The sequence below is a fragment of the Balaenoptera physalus genome (assembly GCF_965194825.1).
Source record: "Balaenoptera physalus genome assembly, chromosome: 16".
Classification (NCBI taxonomy): Eukaryota; Metazoa; Chordata; class Mammalia; order Artiodactyla; family Balaenopteridae; genus Balaenoptera; species Balaenoptera physalus.
Genome location: NC_138898.1, coordinates 23,243,390 through 23,264,700, shown reverse-complemented (window position 1 = coordinate 23,264,700; position 21,311 = coordinate 23,243,390). Strand labels below are relative to the sequence as shown.

Genomic DNA, 21,311 nt, shown 5'->3' with positions numbered 1-21,311 from the left:
ATTCTTCTTCAATATAGTCTCTACAATAGAAAGTCCTTTGAACTTTCATATAAATTTTAGAATGTGCTTATCAGAACCTTGAGAAGATTTTGATTTGGATTGGGATCTATAGATGTATGTGAGGAGAAATGACACCTTTCAAATAGTGAGTGTTCCAATTTATGAACATAGTGTATCTCTCAATTTGTTAAGGTCTTATTTAATTTCTCTCTGAAAGGTTTTGTAATTTTCAGTGTAGAAGTCTTGCACATCTTTCATTAGAGTTATTACTAGGTATTCTATAGGCTTTGGTGCTATCGTAAATGGTATTGTTTATTTAAATTTTACTTTTAATTGTTTATTGCTCATACATGTAAATACAACTAATTTTTGAATATTGACTTTTTATACAGAGATCTTGCTAAATTCACTCATTTTAATAGTTTGCTTAGAGGTTCTTTTGGATTTTCCACATACACAAAATGTCGTCTGTGAATAAGGATATTTTTACTTCTTCTGTTCCAATTTTGTACATTTTTCCCTTCCTGATTGCACTGGCTAGCCTGTAATGTTGAATAACTATGGTGATAGTGGACAGTTAATCTAAAGGGAAAAGCATTCAAATTTTCACCAATGAGTATGATGTTAGCTGTAGGGTTTTGTAATGCCCTTTGTAAGATTAATGAAGATGCTTCTATTCCTAGATTGCTGAGACTTTTTATTATGAATGGGTGTTAAATTTTATCAAATATATTTTCCACATCTTTTGAGATGATTATTTAACAAACTCTATTAAAGTGGTGAATTACATTGATAGATTTTTGAATGCCAAACAACTTTGCAGTCATGGAATAAATCACATTTGTTCATGATGTATTATGATTTTATATATGATTAGATTTGTTATGTCAATATTTTGTTTAGTAGTTTTGCATCTACATTCATGGAGATATTGGCTTATAATTTTCCTTTCTTGTAGTGTCCTTTTCAGAATTTGGTAACAAGTTTAGGCTGAAATCATCAACCAGGTCATGAAATATCCCCTCCTTTTTTATTCTCTAGAAGAATTTATAGAATTGATTCTTTTTATTTTCTAAACATTTGAAAGAATTCACCACTGAGATCATCTGGGTTTAGAATTTTCTTTATGGTAAGTTTTTTTTTTTTTTTTGGCCACGCTGCATGGCATGTGGGGTCTTAGTTCCCCAACCAGGGATCGAACCCAAGCCCCCTGAAGTGGAAGCGTGGAGTCTTAATATGATAAGATTTTAAATTACAGATTCAATTTCCTTAATGACTATTCAAAACTGTTATTTCTTTTGTGTCTGTTTTAATAAGTAATATTTTTTTTTAACTTTGGGTTTATTTATTTATTTATTTATTTATTTATTTATTTATTTATGGCTGTGTTGGGTCTTCGTTTCTGTGCGAGGGCTTTCTCTAGTTGAGGCAAGTGGGGGCCACTCTTCATCGCGGTGCGCGGGCCTCTCACTATCGCGGCCTCTCTTGTTGCGGAGCACAGGCTCCAGACGCGCAGGCTCAGTAATTGTGGCTCACGGACCTGGTTGCTCCGCGGCATGTGGGATCCTCCCAGACCAGGGCTTGAAGCCGTGTCCCGTGCATTGGCAGGCAGATTCTCAACCACTGTGCCACCAGGGAAGCCCCTAAGTAATATTTTTTGAGGAATTTGTCCACTTCAATGAAATTATCCACTTTTTGGCATAAAATTGTTTACAATATCTTGTTACCTTTTAAATGTCTGTAGCATCCATAGTGATGTCCTTTCTTCATTCCTGATGTTGATAATTTGTGTGATCTTTTTACCTCTGTCTCTTCTTGATCTTTTTTCGGAGAACCAACTTCTGGCTTTGTTAATTTGGAGGTCCATTTTATTTATGAATTTATTTATTTATTGGCTGCATTGCGCAGCATGTGGGATCTTAGTTCCTGACTAGGGATCGAACCCATACCCCCTGCAGTGGAAGCACGGAGTCTTAACCACTGGACTGCTGGAGAAGTCCCTGGAGGTCCACTCGAAATTAAAATTCTCAGCTTGAATTTTTTTTTGGTAGCTCATCAATACTTACAATTCAGACCTAAAAGCCATGTAAGGGCCAGTCAATGTGCATACCTTCGCAGGGGAGATTTTTCTTTAATCTCACACAGATCTCAGGCTGAGACAGACAGTTGTCTTTGCTGCCTGCCTCTGTGAGGCAGAATTTCTTTTGAAATTCACCTTTTTTTTCTGTGATGTAGCCCTTCCTGAGTCCATAATTTATGCAGGATGATCTCTGACTCATTTGGCTCTCTGCCCTATGTGGGCCATAGACTTTGTGTTACCTGAGCTGTAGGTGTCTGCGTGGCATCTCACAGCTTCAGTGTGGGTTTCTCATTGGTCTCATGTTCCCAATTTGAGGATTTCTCTACTTTCTTTAAGACATCCATTTCCATATATTTTTTTAATCTAGGATGTTTAATAATAGGAAGATTTTTAGTATCTCAGACCTTCGGGCATTTGCAGTGGCTGTTCCTTCTATCTGGAAAGCTTTTCCCCCAGATACCTGCAGGGATGTCATATCCCCTTCACTCTTTTCCTCAGATATTACCTTCTCAGTGAGCACTACCTGACTACCCTATTTAAAATTAATAATCTGCACCAACTCTCCAACTCTAGCACTTCCTACTCCTCTTACCCACATCTACCTTTTTCTTCCTTTTTTCATAAAACTTACAATCACCTAATAAACTGTATCATGTCTTTCATTATGTTTTTTGCTTATTGACCAGTCCCCTATGCTCTAGGAAGGCTGGACCTTTATCTTTTTGGTTTACTTAAGTCTCCCAAATTCCTAAGACAGTGTCTGGCACATAGCAGGTTCTCAGTAAATATTTCTTGAATTAATTGAACAAATAAAGGAATGCTTCCAGAAACTGGATCCCTCTTATTAGATAGAGAGAGAAACAGGGGTCTCAAGAGAGAAAGGGATTTGTCCAAGGTCACCTGGAGAGGTGGTGGCAGAGCCAGGACCAGAACAATTACGCTTGACCTTTGTCCAGCACTCCACTGTACTGAAGTACAGTCACAGTCTCCTTGGAGCTTTGCCCCAGCCCCCAAGGTGTGGGCAGCGCAGGAAAAACAGTCCTCACTTCACAACACTGTTGACCACTTTCTCCTGGAAGCATGGCCTTCCCCAGTTCGGCCCCCCAGCAGTCTCTTGATCTTTCTTCTGCTTCTCTGCTCACATCATTTTAGCCTCTTCTGCTCAACTCTTTTTTTTTTTTTTTTTTTTGCCATGAATACCTTTTGCTGAAATACTGTAGGACTCACATTCACAATAAGGTAACCAAACTGTTTCTAATAGAGGAACCAAGTAACATCCAACCCTCCATGTACAGCATCTTGTCATTTCTGGAAAAATCCTTTCACATTTTTAAATCAGCTTCGGCTGGAAGGCCTGGGCTATTGACTGAAGCCCAGAGTATCTCTGGAGATGCTGCGTGAGAGTTTTCATTGCTGCTTCGTTGGCTGGGAGCCCCACTGGCCGCTGAGGAGGCCACAGCCCCACCGACGGATGAGGAGGCCAGGCAAGATGAGCTGGAATGTAGGCAGAAGCTGGGTTCTGCACGCAGGGATACCCAGACTGTCGGTTTCTCATCCTCCTAGATGGGCTCGGGAAGATGGTCGTTTATGTGCACCTCTTGGGCTGCACCCCACAGGCCTACAAGGCCTGTGCTTGCCCAGCTTCAAGACCAAAGAAAGAGCCCAGAGTCAGCAACAGAGACATCAATGGTTTAATGAATGGGGGAGCTTACTTGTCTGAAGCAAGTCCTGGTGCATGACACACAGCCGTGTGCGGTGACCTGGGGGCAGCACATGGCAGCAGTCTTCACTCTGCTCAGCTCTTGAAGGTTGCCGATTCTTAAGGTTCTGCCCAGGTGATTTTCTTGTCTCTCTCGATGCCCTCTCCGTGAGTGACTTTGTCTACTCCATGCCTTCCCTCTCTCTGTCTCCAGCCCCAGCCTCTCCCCTGATTTCCCATTTCCCTGGACATCTCCTTACAAACCTCTGGTGACTGGGAGGCCCCTTGGGTGCAGGAGAAAAGCCTGGGTATCGAAGGCAGAATAGCTAGCTCCATCACCCACTTGGATCAGTCATTGCTGCTCTCTGAGCCTTGAATTTTCTCTCCGAGAGAAATGGGGTTGGCCTCACGGGTTGTTGGCGGGCGGTGGCTTCCAGGGAGTCTGTGGATTGATAGCCCTTTGAAAACTGTAAAATCCGGAGCCCACAGGAAGAGCAGCACCATGTGCCCTGAGATCCCTCACGTGACTCGGGCGCCCAGGTGGCCTTCCTCCCCTTTGCCTTTTGCCCAGTCCTCCCCTCTCAAGGCTGTCCTATCAGCCTCCCACACCAGAAACCTGAGCCTCATTTTTGCCTCCTCCCTTCCCGTCGCCCCACATCAGGATCCATCAGCAACAACTCTTGATTCTGTCTCTTTGACGTCTCTCCCGACTATCTCCTTCCTCTCCCTTTCCACAGCTGCACCCTAGTCCAGGCCCATCCCATCTCTGGATGGTTGCAGCGGCCTCGGCACTAGCCTCCCTGCCTCCAGTCTCATGCTCTCTTGATGGCCATCCTCTACACTGGTCACCATTAAACAACATTGGATCACATCTTCCCTGTCCTCTAAACCCTGTAACAGCACCTCTTTGCCTCCCAGATGAAGGCTGAGCTGTTCACCTGGTACTCAAGGTCTTTCCTGATCCAACCCCTGCTCTGGCCTCAGCTCTGCTGCTCTCCACACGCACCCGCGCTCAACTGTTTGCTTTTCCCTGAATCCCCTGTGCCTCCTGACTTTTGTTCATGACAGTCCCTCCACTCAGCATTTCCTCCCTTCTTCCCTTGCCTGCTGTGGGGTTGTCACAGCCCCTGTAGTGCACTGCAGAGTAGGAGAGTGAAAGGTGTACACACAGCATGCAGGCATTTTGATATGACAGTGATCCCACTTTTGCCAGAAATCTTTGGAAATAGCCTCTCCTCCCCTAGGCTTAACCATCAGATGTGAGAGTTGCCTCTTAAACCCAAGATTTAGACTAGTGTGATCAACCAGATGGGCTGCTTGGGTAAGGTCAACCAGAGGACACAAGGGTTTGGGGTTGACCAGATATCCACAGGATGAGGTATGTCTATGAGATGCTTTGAGTGGGATTCACTAGATACTAAGACAGGTGGGATCTGGTCACCTCTTTGCTTGAGCTGGTGGTGTCAGATACCCTGGTGACGTCAGCCTTGGAGCCGGCTCAAGAGGACTGAGGCCAGAAAGGGGCTGAGACCCATCTGTCCACGTCCTTTCATTTCTCCCCCTCCACTCAAGGGTCCTTGAGCTGCCAGCTACCACTCCTTCCCAACCTCACAGCAGCACTTTGTTCAGGTCTCTGGGGGCCATTCCAGCAAGTTTTAGCATAATCTGGGACTTTATCCTGGTTCCACCGCTTTCTCCCTGTATATCTTTGGATAAGTGAATTAACTTCTTTGGGCCTCAGTTTCCTTTCTGAAAAATGGAGCTCTTAAATCCTACCAACTGCGGTATTCAGAGGATCAGCTGAAATGGTCCCTCCGAAGCTTTTGGTGTATGCACAGGAAATAAATGTCCTTCTGTCCCTCCCACTCCCCCTACACTCTATTTCAAGGGAGAAGACTTTGTTCCATTCATATCTGAGATACTCTTCCAATTCCGCGCGTGGCCCAGGGCCTAACATACGACAGGTGCCCGTAAGTGTTTCTGAATTGGTCATGTAAGGGAGGGTGACTTGGGGGGATAAGTAGTGCCCTGTCCAGGGCATTCGGACATGGGGTAAGGGCAGCACAAATGCACCTTCCCCTTATGTCACACAGGCTTTAGGTTTTGAACCCTGCAGACCCAGGTTCAAATCCTGGCTGTGCTCTTACTTGCTCTGAAATTTGGGGCCTGTGATCACCGCTCTCCATGCCTCAGTTCCTCATCTGAAAAGGGATGGGGGGGATCCCCAGGTCAAAGGGGTGTGATGAGGGTCAGAGCCGACACACAGTAGGTACTCAGGAAATGGGACCCAACTTGTCCTCCTCCTCCTCCCTCCCTCCCTCCCTTCCTTTCTTCCATGTGAGAGATGTCTCCAAGGAGACGAGAGGAACTATTTAAGGAAAAGAGCCGAAGGCTCTGGTGGGAGCAGATGGTAGCTCGGGCATCTGGGAGGCTGAGGCAGGTGGTCTGGCCCTCCAAGCAGACAGTGGAACCCAAGCACCTCCCGTCCCAAAAAGCACCAGGGCTGGCCCTGGAGGTGAATCTATGTTGAGGGGCAGAGAAAAAGCATTTCTGGCGTCACAGAGCAGAGACAGAACACTGCACCTGGCTGTGCTTTTGACTCACTTGATGACCCTAGAAAAGTCCCCGCCCTCGTCTCTTGGCCTGTGGGCGAGTAGGAGGCCCTACTGAGTGGGGTAGGGCAGGAAGAAGGTAGGATTGCAGGGAGGAGGCTGAGTTCCAGGCTGAGACTAGTGTGAGGGAGGGTACCTGGCAGAAATTCATTCATTCATTCGCTCACTCGTCCATTCATTCCATTCACATGAATGAATGGAGCGCCTTCCTCAGCCAGGCCCTGAGCACACTTCGTTTCAAGCCCTCCTCAGAACATCCTTGTTGTGATATTTTTTCCCCCAGTGTACAGATGAGGAAGCTGAGGCTCCGAGAGGCAAAAGGAGTTGCCCTGGTTCACAAAGAAAGTCAAAGATTCTTTCCCAGTCTTGTCCTCATTTTCCATAGATCCCCACCACCTTCAGTTGAAAATCCTGATTCCTCAGAGGACTTCAAGGTCGTGATGATCCAGCCCTGGCTGGATTCTGGCTTCATCTTTGAACTCTAAGACTTCAGCCCCAATGAGCTGCCCACAGTGGCTTTCAAGGGCCCGGCCTGGCCTCCAGGGCTTAGTGTACACTCTCCCCTCTTGCTGGAATGTCCACTCTGTCCTTCCTTTGCTCATCAGACTAAGTCCTGCACAGCTTGGGAGTCACCTCTTCCTGGACATCTTCCCACACTCCCCCGACAACTGGTCAGGGCCCCTCTGGAATGGTGGGTTTTCTTGGGTCTCCCCTGGAGCTGGCAAGGCTCCTGAGGCCAGAGACATTCCTCCTACAACTGTGTATCCCCGGTGCCCAGCATAGGGCTTGGCCCAAGTGGTATCAGTGAGCATGGAATGAATGAATGAACGAGATGAAGAACACCCTGGGGCTCCACTAGTAGCTTCACTCCTTTTGTTCTCCAGACATTTCCCAGGCACCTCCTCCATGCCAGGCTTGATGCCAGCCCCAGGGACAACAATAACCCAGGCTTGCAACTTACTCTGTGGTTTACAACGAGCTTCTATCATAAAAGTCACAACCACCCTGCAAAGTAGGTGTTCATGCTTGTGTCCATTTTCCAGATGTGGAAACTGAGGCCCAGTGAGGTTGAGTGACTTGCCTAGTCACAGCTAGTATGTGACAGAGCCAAGATCTGAACCCAGGCCTGCTCAGTCCAGAGGTCACACTCCTTCCACACCATCAAAACAAAGCAAAACAAAGCAAAGGAATATGTGAATACTCAAAAAAATTGGAAAACATAGGAAAAGAGAAGGAAGAGTGAAGTCCTATATTCCGCCCCCCTTCAATCCTGTGATATATTTCATTAACAGTCTGAGAATCTCCCACTTACTTTTGCTGAGCGTCTGTGTTCAAGGAAGTGACTTGGTCAAGGTCACACAATACAAGCAGCAGGATGTGAACCCAGATTGCTGGCCACAATTTGAGGTGAATTCAATGTGGCCTCAGACCTCAAGGAGGTATATCCAGTTTTATGTAAGAGATGGAAGCAAACAGGTGTGTTTTACTTTGGGTTCCCCCCAAAAGCAGCAGCCCCTGAGACAGTGACTTGAGCACAGGTAGTTCATTTGGGAGGTGATCCTAGGAAGTGGGAGGGAGGGAGCCTGGAGAGTGAGACAGGAGAGGAGAGAAAGTCAATAAAGTGTGCATTAACACATGGCCACTGGAATGCCATCCTGCTGGGAACCTTCCGAGGAACAGTGGAGAAGACGCCTCAGAACTGCCTCCCTGAAGGAGGAGCATTTACCCACTGATTCCTGACCCCATGATGGAAGGATGCTCCTAAGGGCATTAACTCCCCTGCATTTCCAAGTTGTCCTGTGCTTGAGCTCCTGTGACTTCAGAAAATGCTGTCTGTTTACAACAGCTAAGACATGGAAGCAACCTTCCTGTGCCCAACAACAGATGAATGGATAAAGAAGATGTGGTACGTATATACAATGGAATACTACTCAGCCATAAGAAAGAATGAAATAATGACATTTGCAGCAACACGGATGGACCTAGAGATGATCATACTTAGTGAAGTAAGTCAGACAAAGAAAGACAAATATTATATGATATCACTTATATGTGGAATCTAAAAGAATAACACAAATGAGCTTATTTACAAAACAGAAACAGTCTCACAGACATAGAAAACAAACTTATGGTTACCAAAGGGGAAAGGGAGGGAGGGATAAATTCTGAGTATGGAATTAACAGATACTCACTACTATATATAAAACAGATAAACAACTAGAAGTTACTGGATAGCACAGGGAACTATATTCTGTATCTTGTAATAACCTATAATGGAAAATAATCTGAAAAAGAATATACATATCACTGAATCACTTTGCCATACATCCGAAACTAACACAATATTGTAAATCAACTATACTTCAATTATTAAAAAAAAAAGCCATCAGGCAGAAGAATTGGAGAGACCTGTTGGGTGCCTCCAGTGGACCAGTGTCTGGGAGCTGTCCGCTTTGGCGGCTGCTGGACTCCAAGGTGGGTGCCAAAAGCATTTGTTATAAGGTGTTTGAGACATGGTGTGTCTTTGCAATCATAAAGCATCTGGGGAGTCTACAGTTAACAATACTGTATCGTATACTTGAAATTTGCTAAGAGTGTAATCTTAAGTGTTCTCACCACAAGAAAAAAAAGGTAACTATGTGAGGTGTGGATATGTTAATAAACTTGATTGTGGTGATCATTCCACAATGTATACATATATCAAAACATCGAGTTGTACACCTTAAATATATACAATTTTTATTTGTCGATTATACCTCAATAAAGCTAAAGAAGAAAGAAAGAAAGAAATGCTTGGTAATACCAAGGGGAAAAAATAAAGTATTTGGGGTGACAAACTGGGAATGGGGAATGGGGCGTAGAAGTTAGGGAAGGTTTCCCCAGAGTAGGTGACATCTGAGTCGAATTTCAAAAGATGAGTATCCAATGGGGGAGAGGCATTCCAGGTAGAAGGACCTGCACAGGCTGAGGTGTGAAACAGCTTGTCTTTGGGAGAAACTGCAGAGCCTGTACCTGAGTCATAGGATTTGACCAGAATTGAATTAGGAGAGGGTGCAAAAGACAAATGGTGAAGAGTTTTGAATACCAGGCTAACTCTGAATACCAGTTCAAACTTTCACCCCAGGTGGTAGGGAGCCAAAGCAGAGTTCTGAGCAAGGGAGGGACACATCTGTTTTATAGAACGATCTCTCTGAGGCTGGTGTGGAGGATGTATTGGAAAGGGAGAGACTGGAGCAGGAGTCCTGGGAGGAGGCTGGAGTGGTCCAGTCAGGGGATGCAGAGGCTGAGCCAGGGCAGAGACAGAGCAATGGGGAGGAGGGGCCAGACCCAAGGGCTATGTAGGGGAGAGAGAGTTCATTGTGTGCAGTAGGGTGAGGAGAAAGAGGCCAACCCTCACTGCCTGCAGGGGCCCTGGGATTTTCCTCCCTCTCCATTTCTCCCAGGGGCTGACCAAGGCTGACCAGATGCCTGGTTGACCCGGAGAGCAGTGTTGGGGCCAGGCATCCCCAGATCCGATCTTGACTATGGACATTATCTAGTTTGGTCACAAGCCAAGACTCATCATTAGCTAGATGTGGTTACCACTCAGATCTAGTCATTACCAGAGCTGGTCTTTACCCAAGGCTGGAGGTTACCTGCTGCCAAGTGGACTCTCTCCACTTGGTTTGAGTCATTCTGTCCTCTCCTAGGGTCCTTCTTCTTCTTTTTTTTTTTTTTTTTAAACTTTGGGTTTATTTATTTATTTATTTATTTATTTATTTATTTATTTATTTATGGCTGTGTTGGGTCTTCGTCTCTGTACAAGGGCTTTCTCTAGTTGCGGCAAGTGGGGGTCACTCTTCATCGCGGTACGCAGGCCTCTCATTATCGCGGCCTCTCTTGTTGCAGAGCACAGGCTCCAGATGCGCAGGCTCAGTAATTGTGGCTCACAGGCCTAGTTGCTCCGCAGCATGTGGGATCTTCCCAGACCAGGGCTCAAACCCGTGTCCCCTGCATTGGCAGGCAGATTCTCCACCACTGCGCCACCAGGGAAGCCCTCCTAGGGTCTTTCTTGAAGTCTGTGGCTCTGCATGGTCTGAGCTGGTGGGCTGATGGCAGGGGTCAGAAGAGAATCTGACACCCAGGCTGCCACAGCCTCTTCCCCACGATATCAGCCCCTTTCTGGCCCCTGGCTGGCTCAGGCAAACATCCCACAGTCCCACAACTTCTGTTCCCTTCAGAGCCCTGACCGCTCTGTGTTGTGCTTGGGTTAGAACACACGTTCCCAAATGGACCATGCCTGTCCTCAACTCTCCCCATCTCTTTCAGTCTCTCCATCTCTCTTTGAGTCTCTGTCTCTATGAGTTTCTCTCTCTCTTTTTAAATACGGACCTCAGGGACTCATGATTGAGTTAAGAGCATCCTTGGCTCATGACACAATCTCAGGATTGGTCCATGCATGGCCCTATGTAAATAATATAATACAATACACTATAAAACACAACATATGTGCCTGTGAACCACTGTCCCCTACCCCCACCCCCCGGCTCAAGAACTAGAACAGAAACAAAATCTGACATCCACTTCTGTGCTCCAGCCCAGCCCATCCCCCAGCTCTCTGCCAGAGGTCACTAATATTCTGAATTTTGAGTTTATCCTTCCCTAGTTTCTTTGTTTTTAGTCTTCTTACATGCATGAATGCCTAAACAATTTATTTGTTTTTACTTGTTTATTATTTTAAAAAGTATACTGTATAGAATGTTGTCTTAAAAAAAAAAAAGCCTCAATGCCACGTTGGTGAGAATTCATCCATGTTGTGTGTAGTTGTGATTCATTCATTTTAAGGGCTATGTGTGACTATACCACAATTTATTTATTTGTTCCATCTCTCGTCAATTGATAATTGGATTGTTTTCAGGTTTTCTGATCTTACGAACAGTGCTGCTGTGGATATTCATCTGCATTTCTCCTAATGCTCGTCAAAAATGTGTTGTGTTCCAGGGTTGGCATCACCTGGAAACTTGTTAGAAATGTAGACTCTCCAGCCCTGCCCTACACCTGCCGAATCAGAATCTGCCTTTGAACAAGATCCCTGGGGGATTCCTATGAACATTAAAGTTTGAGAAGCACTGGCCCAGGCTACGTGTGCAGGGTTCTCTTGGGCACACGTATCCAGGAGTGGATTTGCTGGGTCACGGTGGTGTTGCAGTACAGAGAGCTGCACTGATCTACATCTTTACCCACACTTGGTATTGTCAGACTTTCTCATGTTTGCCAGTCGAATGGGAATAAAGGGGCAGCTCATCACTGTCTGGACTTACCTCTCCCTGATGACTAATGAGGTCAGGCAACTCCTCGTGTTTACCGGCCATGTTTCCCTTCTGTGAAATGCCCTGTTGGTGACTTTTGCTCTTCTGGGCTCACTCAGCTCTACCCCTACCTTTGCACTTGCTATACTCTTAGCCTGAAACAACTTCCCCCTTCACTGCCCAGTGTCCGTTCTTCCAGGAAGCCCTCCACGACTGCTGCTCAGGTTGTGAGCCTCTTCAGCCTCACTGGCAGGAAAACTTGGTGTCACTGTCCCTTCATTTCATCTCCTGGAGGCTGTTCCTCACCAAAGAGATTGCAAACCTTACGGCTTGGCCCCCACAGAGTTTTGATTTTATTTTTTTTCAATTTAGTTCCATCATTTAAAATTTGGAAAATTTTGTATTTTAAAAAATCTGAAAAATTTTATATTTAAAAAAATTGGAATTGCTGATTTCTCTTCAAAAAAACAAGATGTAACCCCACTGGGCCTCTTTTCCTACATGGCAACAATCAGCTGGTGCTGAGTAGGGGCTGCCCCTGCCAAACCATGTGTCACAGTCCCCACACCTCCATGCTCACCGCCTGCTTAATGACCTGCCTGGGCTCCGTGAGCGTTTAAGTTTGTGACGCTTGCCTAAGCACACCAGTTGTTTATTCCTCTAAATCTCTCCCATCCTTTTCCTTCTCCGCATAGCTCTGTCTCTGTCCCCCCTCAGGCCTTCACACATGTCCCCTGGACTGTCACACCAGCCTCCCCACGACCTTGCTTTTCTAGTCTTGCCCTTTCCAGTCCACTGACCATGTCACATCCCCACTCAAGAACCAACAATGGCTCCCCATTGCCTTCCCAGGCATCTCCTGACTTTCTAAAAAAAAAAAAAAAAAAAAAAAAGCAGGGACTTCCCTGGTGGTCCAGTGGTTAAGACTCTGCGCTCCCAATGCAGGGGACCTGGGTTTGATCCCTGGTCAGGGAACTCGATCCCGCATGCCACAACTAAGACCCAGTGCAGCCAAATAAATAAATATTTTTAATTTAAAAAAAGCATTATTACATTACGAATATTTCATGTTCACAACAAAGTCTAGAGAACAGCATAACAAACACCCATGTACCCACCACCCACCTTAAGAAATAAACCATTTCAAGTGTAATTGAAGCCCCATTACATTCCCTTCCCTTTCTCCCTCCGGGTCACCACTCTCTTGAATTTGCTCTTTATCACTGCCATGCGTGTTTTTATGTTTTTATGTAATACACTTAAATTACGTATGCATGTGTCCCTAAACAATATATAGTATTGTGTTGTGGGTTTTCAAACTTTATATATCTGGCATCAAACTGTGTCTTCCATCTTCAATTTGCTTTTTTCATCCAATGATGTATTAAAAAAATTTTTTTTTATTGTATTGAAGTATAAAATTCATACAAAGAGTACACGAATCATAAGTGTACAACTCTGAATTTTCACGAATTGCATCAACAGTGTGTTTTTCTGAGACTTATTTTCACGGACGCATGTGGCTTGCATTCACTTATTTTGAAGATCATGGTGTGGAGAGCTTTCCCACTGCCTGAATTCATCACTATTTACCCCATCTCTGCTTGATGGATAGCTAGGCTGTGTCCAGCTTTCCACTATTACACATGATGCTGCTATGAACATCCTTGTACAAGTCTCCTGGGACCCCTGTGTGAGGTGTTCTCCAGGGCAAAGCCTGCTCATCTTCAACCTGACCATATGTTGCCAGGTCACTGCCCAGCTCTTGGCTCTTGCTGGCTCCCAGCTCAGACAATAAAGTCTTCCCAACTGCTCCAGGCAGCGCATTCTCTGTGGCCCTATTGACACTCTGCCCAAACATAAACCACCTCTTTGCCTGCCACACACTCTCCTTCCTCCCCCTGGAACTCCAGACTCACTTCTCCTTCCAGGCCCTACTAAAGCTGCCTCCTCCAAGGAACATGACCTCATGGTGTCACCTCCTCTGAGTGACATCCTCTCACCACAGTTGTCAGGGCCCATGAAGACAGAGACAAACCTAGACCAGACAGTGGGAAAGGAGAAGGGAGGCATGGATGGGCAGATAGGGAGTGTGAGAAACTGGGATATGTGACTGATTGCTCAGGGCTTTGATGGATGAATAGGAGTTTGCCAGGTAGAGATGATGGGAAGGCATTGCAGACACAGGGAAAGGCAGAGAAGCACTGGAACAGACGTTTCTGGGATGAGGATGAGGCAGAGTGGGTGGGTGGTGGATGAAGCCGGAAAAAGAGCTTGTAAGGAGCCTTGAATGCCAACCTTTAACACCATTTTGACTCTGCATTCAACTGGCATTCTTGGGAGATGTGGGAGCCAGGGAGAGTGAGCACATTCATTTGACACTTACTGAATGCCAGGCACCAGCAAGGAGCTTAACATCCATTATCTCCTTGTTTCCTCGATCCCAGTTGGGGATACTATACTAGTGTTGTTCCCATTTTAGGTGGAGAAACTGGGGCTCCAAAAGGACAGTCTCTCATCTCTGATCTCAGAGCCTCAGGAGAGGTAGGATGGGTACTCTGCCCGGTCCATCCGACTTCAGGGATTGTTTTTAACCCCCGTGCTGCCATAGGCAGGAAGACACCAGGGAGAGGTTTCTGCAAGAAACGGGTCACCAGGAGGGGGCACACGTTCCCAGCGGCAGGACCCCTAAGTTCGAATCCCAAGGGCCTCCTGACTCGCACGGTATGACCCAGACCAATCTCGTCCTCTGTGGGCCTCAGTTTCTCTTCTCCACGGGGCCGGCGCTCGTCAACCTACGTTCCCGCTGACCCACTCTGCAGCCTGGAGTTCCAGGTTCCCGCGCTACCGCAGCCCGCGCTGTGTGACCTTGTGCCAGTAGCCTGCACTCTCTGAGCGGCCAACCAGGGATCTCCAAGCGCCCTTCCGGCTCGCAACCCAGCGTCGCCGGCTGCGGAGACCCTCCCCCTCCCCCCCGGGGTTGCGGGGGCGTGAGTGGGGGTGGGCGTTGGAAACGTGGCCCCCCCCACCCCCAGCCCCGGGCCGGTGGCTGCATCCGCGCCTGGTTTTGGGCGCAGCCGCGCGGCCCCCTCCCCCGCGCGCCTCTCCCCGCCCCCCGCCCCCCGCCCCCTCCCCGCCGCTCTCGGGGAGCCGGGGCCGCGCGGCTCCTCCTCCCGCAGCCGCATCTGGGGCGCCGCGCCGGCCAGAGGAGAGGCATGGGGCGCCCGCGGGCCGGGGCCGGGGCCGGGGCCTAGGCGAGCGGACCTGCGAGCGGACCTGAGCGGCGGCGGCGGCGCAGCGCAGCGGCCGAGCGGGCCGGAGGCGGCCGGGGCGCCGGGCGCAGGTGAGGGCGCGGGGGTGGCGCGCGGTAGCCCGGACCCCCTTTCCGGGGCCGGTGCGCCCCGTCCCTCGGCAAGACCCCGAAATCCGGGTCTCCTCTCGGACAGACCTCCCTAAACCGAGGGGCGGCGCTGGCGCAGAAAAGCCCCCTCCCCCTGCCAGTTCTGTCTTCCGAGCCCCCGTTCCGAGGGGGCGGCTCTGCGGCTGGGAAGCCCCCTTCTCTGGGTGGGATCCCCCAATCTAGGTCTCCCCCGACCCTCAAGCCGGGGGGCGGTGGCGCTGGGCCCGGAACCCTCTATCCGGGGCCGGGCCCCCATTCCACCTCTTTTTCCCGCGGACTCCCCCTTGTCAACCGGTTGCCAAAGCTGGGAAGCCTCTCCTCCGGCCCGACCCTCCATCAGCAGGGCGGACGGGGGGTCAGGTAGACCCCTTCCCTGCCCACCAACCTTGGAGCTAAGGAGACGGAGGGCTCTGCCGGCCGGCCGGCCCGGGCATTCCTCCATTCAACCCAGCTGCTTCCGATCCCGCCTCAGTAGCCCGGGGAGCCTGCCCGGCCGGCTCCCCGCTTCCCGAGCTCTTTCCCCGGACCTGGCATCTGGGGAGGGGGCAGGGGCACCCCCAACCCCCCCGCTGCATAGCGCCCCCTCCCTGTTTGCGTACCCGGGAGGGGCCGGGCTGACCCGGCACCTGGGCTGGGGGGGTGCTCACATGGCTACTGGAGGCCCCCACGTGCGGCGCCCCGCGGTGAAAGAGGTTCGCGTTCAGAGCGGGTGGCGGGTGGACCAGGTGGCCCGAGAGGCCAGCTGGGTCCAGATGTGCCGGGCCTGCTGGGAGGGGACATGTGCTACCTGGACATGTGATGGCCTCTGGCCTCTTTCGACCAAACCTACCGCCTCCAATCCCCCTCCATCCTTCCATTCCTCTATCCCTCATCCCTCTTCCTTCTCCCTTCTTCCTCGGCACTGCCTGTGTTGCAGAGGGGCTGCCAGAGACTGTTGATGTGGGGGAAAAATGAAATAGGGGAAGGGCTTATGGGATGGGGAAGGCCAGTTGCAGGGCTTGGGGGATGAGGGGGCGGAGGAGGTGCCCCTAGGATGGGAAGCCTCAAGCTTGGAAAGCAGGGCTAATGGGGGGAGGGTTCCTGCACCCACACCTGCCTGGAAGTGGAAATATCAGAGGGGGAGGGGGCTGCAGTCCCCAGCCTCAAGGGAGGCTGGGCTGGCCTGGCTCTACCCGGTTGTACCTCCCGGCCCAGCCCAGTTCCCTGGGGTCTTGGCTCCCTCTACCTCTGGGCCTTCGCTGGTGGGAGGGGGCTGTGTCTTCTGCCAGGCCAGAGGTGCTGAAGCGAGATTGTACAGGACCGTCTCAGAGAGGCTGTTGGAGGAGCCCAGTTTCTGTCCCACAGGGGGGACTGTGGGCTGCCTGGCCCCAGGGTGGCCTGAGGGGCCTGACTCCTGTGGGCAGCAGGACTGGGTGGGGCCGCAGAGCCGGTAGCCCGTTGGTAGCTGGAGTGTTGGGAGCCACCGCCAGGCCCCGGAACTGGGCTGTTGGCAGCCAGTCAGTGGCAGATGCCAATTGTATTCCCAGCAGCTCCTGGAGACACTGGCTGTGCACGTGGGGCAGGCGTGTGTGCTCGTGCCTGTGCCGTGGCAGGGGTGCGCCAGGGCTCCTGGGTCCTCCTGGAGCTGAGAGGCGGCCGCTGGACTTAAGCGAGTGTGCTTGTGTGTGGTGTCCCTGGCACCCGCCCCTCATTCATCCATCAGAGGCCAGGCTAGGCCTGTGCAAGGCGCTGGGGACATGTGATGGCCTGATGTGGTCCCCACCCTCGAGGAGCCCCTGTTTTGTCAGGGGGAGACGGTCTGTGCTGGGCACTGGGGACAGAAGGCAAGGTCCAGACTGGAGAGGAGGTGTGGGGTTGAGCGGGCTGATGGACGGCTGTCATGTGGGACCCAGGGCAGCATCCCGCTAGTGCCAGCCTTGCAATGGAGCTGTGGGTTTGAGGGCTGTGCCCTGAGCGCGAGGCTGCCTGGCAGCTGAGTTGGTGTTTTTGAAGACAGTCTGTGCAGCACTTGGAAACTAGGGATAGATTGTGTACTTTGGAGCTTTCAGAAGACTCAGTGACGTATTGGACGTACCGGGGGCACCCACTGGCATCTCGTTAGGTTCTTGTGTGGTTTATGGGCCACTGGCTTCATCAGTGCCAGCGTTTCTCCATGATGGGGAGGCCCTGAGGAATTGTATAGGGCATTCTGTGTGATGGGGGCAGGTGGTCTCTACCCTCCTATATATCCGTGATTGATTGATTGAAAGATTCATTCATTCAAAAAAGCATTAAAAAATAGCATTGTCTGATTACAGTGCATTTAAACACTTTCACTTAAACATTCTGGAATGTGAATTCATAAAATCGTGAATGCAGATTTTTTTTAAGCACACAGTAAGTACTCAATAAATACCCACAGCTCCCAGGATGAAGCCCAGCCTCCTTCCCCAACTCGCTACTCCTCTAGCCACATCTTGCACCGCTGCCCCCCCCCCCACCTTTTGGCTCCGGTCCCCCTAGCCTGCTTTCAGTTCCTGGAACAGGCCAGGTTCCCTCCAGCCTCAGGGCCTTTGCACATGCTGATTCCTCTGCCTGAACCTCCTGCCTTCCTTCCCCTCATTTGCCTACTTAACTACTACTCATCATCCAGGTCTCCAGAAAAAAGCTTTCCTTGGTACCCAGGCCAGGTTGTGTCCCTGTCACCACCTTTACAGCCCCATGGGCCTCTGCCTTCAGTGACCCAGTCACCATGCCTTATTATTGGATGTCGCTCAGTGTGGTTGGTGTGGGGAGGGCCAGGGTTATGCCTGCCTCTTCATGCCGTTCCCCTGGGGCTGAGGACAGGTCTAGGCCATTCTCAGTCAAGGACTGGTTGGTAGGGCATGGTGGGACCCTTGGCCAGTCCCAGTCGCCACCTTGACCATCCCTGTGGGTTCCTGGCCTCCAGCTGGGTCTGCAAACCTAGAGGCATTTGGCTGGGCTCTGATAGGCCTGTGGCCTCTAAATTCCCAGTACATCTAGGAGCCCCCAGAGGCTCTACAAGAGGGTGAGGGGCCGCACTTGGGCAAGACCCTACATCTTTGGTGGTGTGTCTGTGCCCATCTTGCCAGGCATTTATTCCTGAATCAGTTCATCTGCTCACATCATCACCTATTTACTGGTTCATCCCTTCTTTCTTTCACTAGGCCACCAACTCCTTCACCTCTCCAGTTCCTAATCCTCCATTCTGTCTTTGGGCCACCATTGCTTCCTGAGGCCTGCTGAGTGCCCAGCCCTGTGCCAGGCATGGGGACCCAGAGGCCGCCCACAGGGCCCTGCTCTGTAAACTCTAGTCATCCTGCCAGGCCCCTCTCAGTGATGGAGGCTGGGGCTGCTCGAGTGCTGGGAAGGGGCCACTAGTTAGGACCTGCAGGGAGTGCTTCCTGGAGGACACCCACTGGATCTGGGGTGGATTTTGGAGGATTAGAAGGATTTGGGTCGATGGAGAATGGCGGGGAAGGGCACTGCTGGCTGAGAGAACTGCATGGTTAGAGGCAAGGAGGCAGCCAAGTGCTGGGCAGGCTTGGGGTTGGTGGGGGTATGTGTCCTTCTAGGAGGAGGTGGCCTCCTGAGCGGGCTGGCCATGGAGGTGGGCAGTGTACTGTCATGGTGGGTGTCCAGCCTGTGCCAGGAGCCTTGTTGCTGCCTTGCTGTGTGCTCTTGGATGAGGCATGTCCCCTCTCTGGACTGCCTGAGTAAAGTGAAAGCTAGGGCCTGGTGAACTCAGAGGGGCCTTGTGTCTACCCACAGTCTGGAGTCTGTGATCCTGACAGCCCGGGAAGGGAGTCCTCAGGGGCCCTGCCTCTTCTTTGCGCGTGGGGAGGGCTGTCCCACATTGGGGCCTGGTGGCTTTGAGGGGCTGGGCGTGAGGCTCCGAAGTTCCTTCTAATGGAGGATCCTGACGGTTAAGGGAGTGTGGAGGCCGGCTTAGCTGGGAGGGGGCCCCTGCCGTGCAAACTCTCACTCCACCCTCTTCGGGAAAGGCTCTCACTAAGGAGGGGCTTCCTGTGTTGCACCAAAGACAAGCCCACTCCCCGCTTCCTCAGACTCTTGTGGGGGGAACCCTTTAAAACTCAGGTGACTAGATTTTCTTTTGTTGTGGCCTCTGGGTGGGGGGGGGGGCGGGTGAAGACTGTTCTGCTCCCACACCCACTTCACAGTGTCTCCTGGTGGTTGCCCCAGGCCAGGACTGAGGCCTGTAGGGTGTGTGCGATACTCTACAGTTTGCAGAACACATTTAATCCCCTCATCTTCTAACCACCCCCAGGGAGGGGTACAAATAAAAACAGAAATTGTCTCCATTTGACAGATGAGGAAACTGAGGCTCAGAGCAGTTGGGTGGCTGCTCAGGGTCACTCAGAGAGTGGGGATAAACCCAGGAGGCCAGGAGCCCCCTGGACCGAGCCCTGGGGGTGCCGGCTCCGAGGGCCCCCCTTGCTCATGGATCGCACATCATTTCCCGAGGCGAGGAGCGGGACCCAGATCTCTCTGTGCTGGGTTTCGCAATGCCGCCTCCTCCTCGCCGAGCTGTCTGACGTGGCCTTTTCAAAAACCCAAAATGAATGGAAGCAAATTTTGTTTGGAAAATTTTGCTACACCCTATACCAGGGCTAGTTGCAAAACCAGGCTCGGGGATCCCTGCTGATGTTGATGATATAATAATAATGACAACGGATCATTGACTAACACCCATTCACGCCACAGAGCATCAGTGACCATCGCCTAGGAGCCATGCACGGTGCTGGGCCCTCTGTTGAGTGAGCACCGCCTCTGAGCACCGTAAATCCGGCCCCTCCTTTTGTCCCGTCCCACCCTATGATTACTCTGCCCATTTTACAGACAAGGAAACTGGGGCAAAGAGAGCTATAGTAGGTTGTCCAGTGCCCCACAGCTGGTGAAGTGGTGGCACCAGGATTTGAATCCGGGTGGGTTAGAGTTTAGAGTCTACTCTTAGCCCTGTGTTATGGAAATTCTAAAGTTCCCATTTGTTCAACAGAAGTGATGGTGGAGGGCATGGAAGGTGGGTATTAGGCCGTGGGAGTCAAATGTGGGTGGCAGACCCAGATCCTGGTTTGAGGGCACCTGGACACACCCTGGAGGTGGAGCTCAGCCTGGTCTGAGAGTGCCTGTGGATGTCACTGGTCACTCAGCAGCGCCTCACCTCCCAGGCCCTGCTGGAGGCCCCGGGGGAAGCGTGCTGTTAGTAAGAGAGCCGTGGCCTGTCCCAGCTCCTTTAGTTGCCACTAACACACAGTTCCGGTAGGTGGCCCATCTCCCCGGCTTCCGGGGGGACGGGGAGGTGACACGGGTCCTGAGAAGTGACCATGACTGCAGAACAGAGGGAGAACAAAGCGCTTGGTTCCTGGGGCCGTCCAATGAGGGGGCAGATCCATCTCACGCAAACACCGCAGCCCCCAGGGCCCAGTCACAGGGGTGCAGGCGCTCCTGAGCAGGCGGCAAAGCAAACACGGCATTTGTATTCCTCTCTTCAGCGTAAGAAGGCCTGTGCAGGTGATCCATCTCCCGGAGTTTACTTCAAAAATGGCTAAAGCGACATTTGGTACACGAGGGGGTCATCTTTAGAAAACACATGATGTGGGCGGGTTCTGTCTTTGACAATGTAGAAATGGGGCCAGCATCCTGGCATATAAATGGAGCACAAGACCACTTATTGAGCGCCTGCTGTGTACCTAGCACTGTGCTGCGCCCCACGACAGGGGCTCAGAACCACACCCCGCTGAGGTGCTTGTGATCGTGCAGGTGGGGGTCTCTGTGCTTCCAGGTGCCAGGGCCAGGGAGTGAGAACTAGGCCTCTAGTTCAGACATTTTTCTTTCTGCAGTGACAGATGAGCCCGCGGTGACAGAGGTGGGTCCAGGAGGCTTTTGCTTTGCAGTTGCTAGGAGATAGGGGTTTGGAATTCGAATGATGAGCTAGCTTGCTGCTGTGTGTCACTGACTGAATCCCAGCACCTCTCTGAGCCTCATGGTCTCCATCTATTTGTGGGGCACTAGGGGTTAAGTCTCCAAGGCTCTCCCAGCTCAGCCCTCTGTGATTCCAGGGGTGAACCCAGCTGGGCTTCCCTCTGGGAGCTGTCAGGGAGCCCTCACTGTCCTCACCCCTGACCCTCTGCCTGGCTCCCCACCACCCCCCTGCCCCCCAGCCCCTGCCAGAGGGAGGGAGCCTTCCCTTCCGCCCACCGCGGGCTGACTG

At 50.8% G+C, this 21,311-nt stretch overlaps 1 protein-coding gene across 2 annotated transcripts in view; it reads left to right on the top strand.

Moving 5' to 3' along the window:
* The window catches only part of AAR2 (AAR2 splicing factor), a 70,764-nt gene extending 56,299 nt beyond the window's left edge, over positions 1–14,465 (top strand). Inside the window, exon 4 of one of the 2 annotated variants that reach the window (XM_082430291.1) lies at positions 11,372–14,465. In XM_082430291.1, the coding sequence (XP_082286417.1) occupies positions 11,372–11,398 (27 nt within the window). In that variant the 3' untranslated portion in view covers positions 11,399–14,465. Of the gene's footprint in view, positions 1–11,288; positions 11,313–11,371 lie in introns of those variants that run through there. The other variant, XM_082430294.1, reaches the window with a different exon arrangement.
* The last annotated feature ends 6,846 nt before the right edge of the window (positions 14,466–21,311 follow it).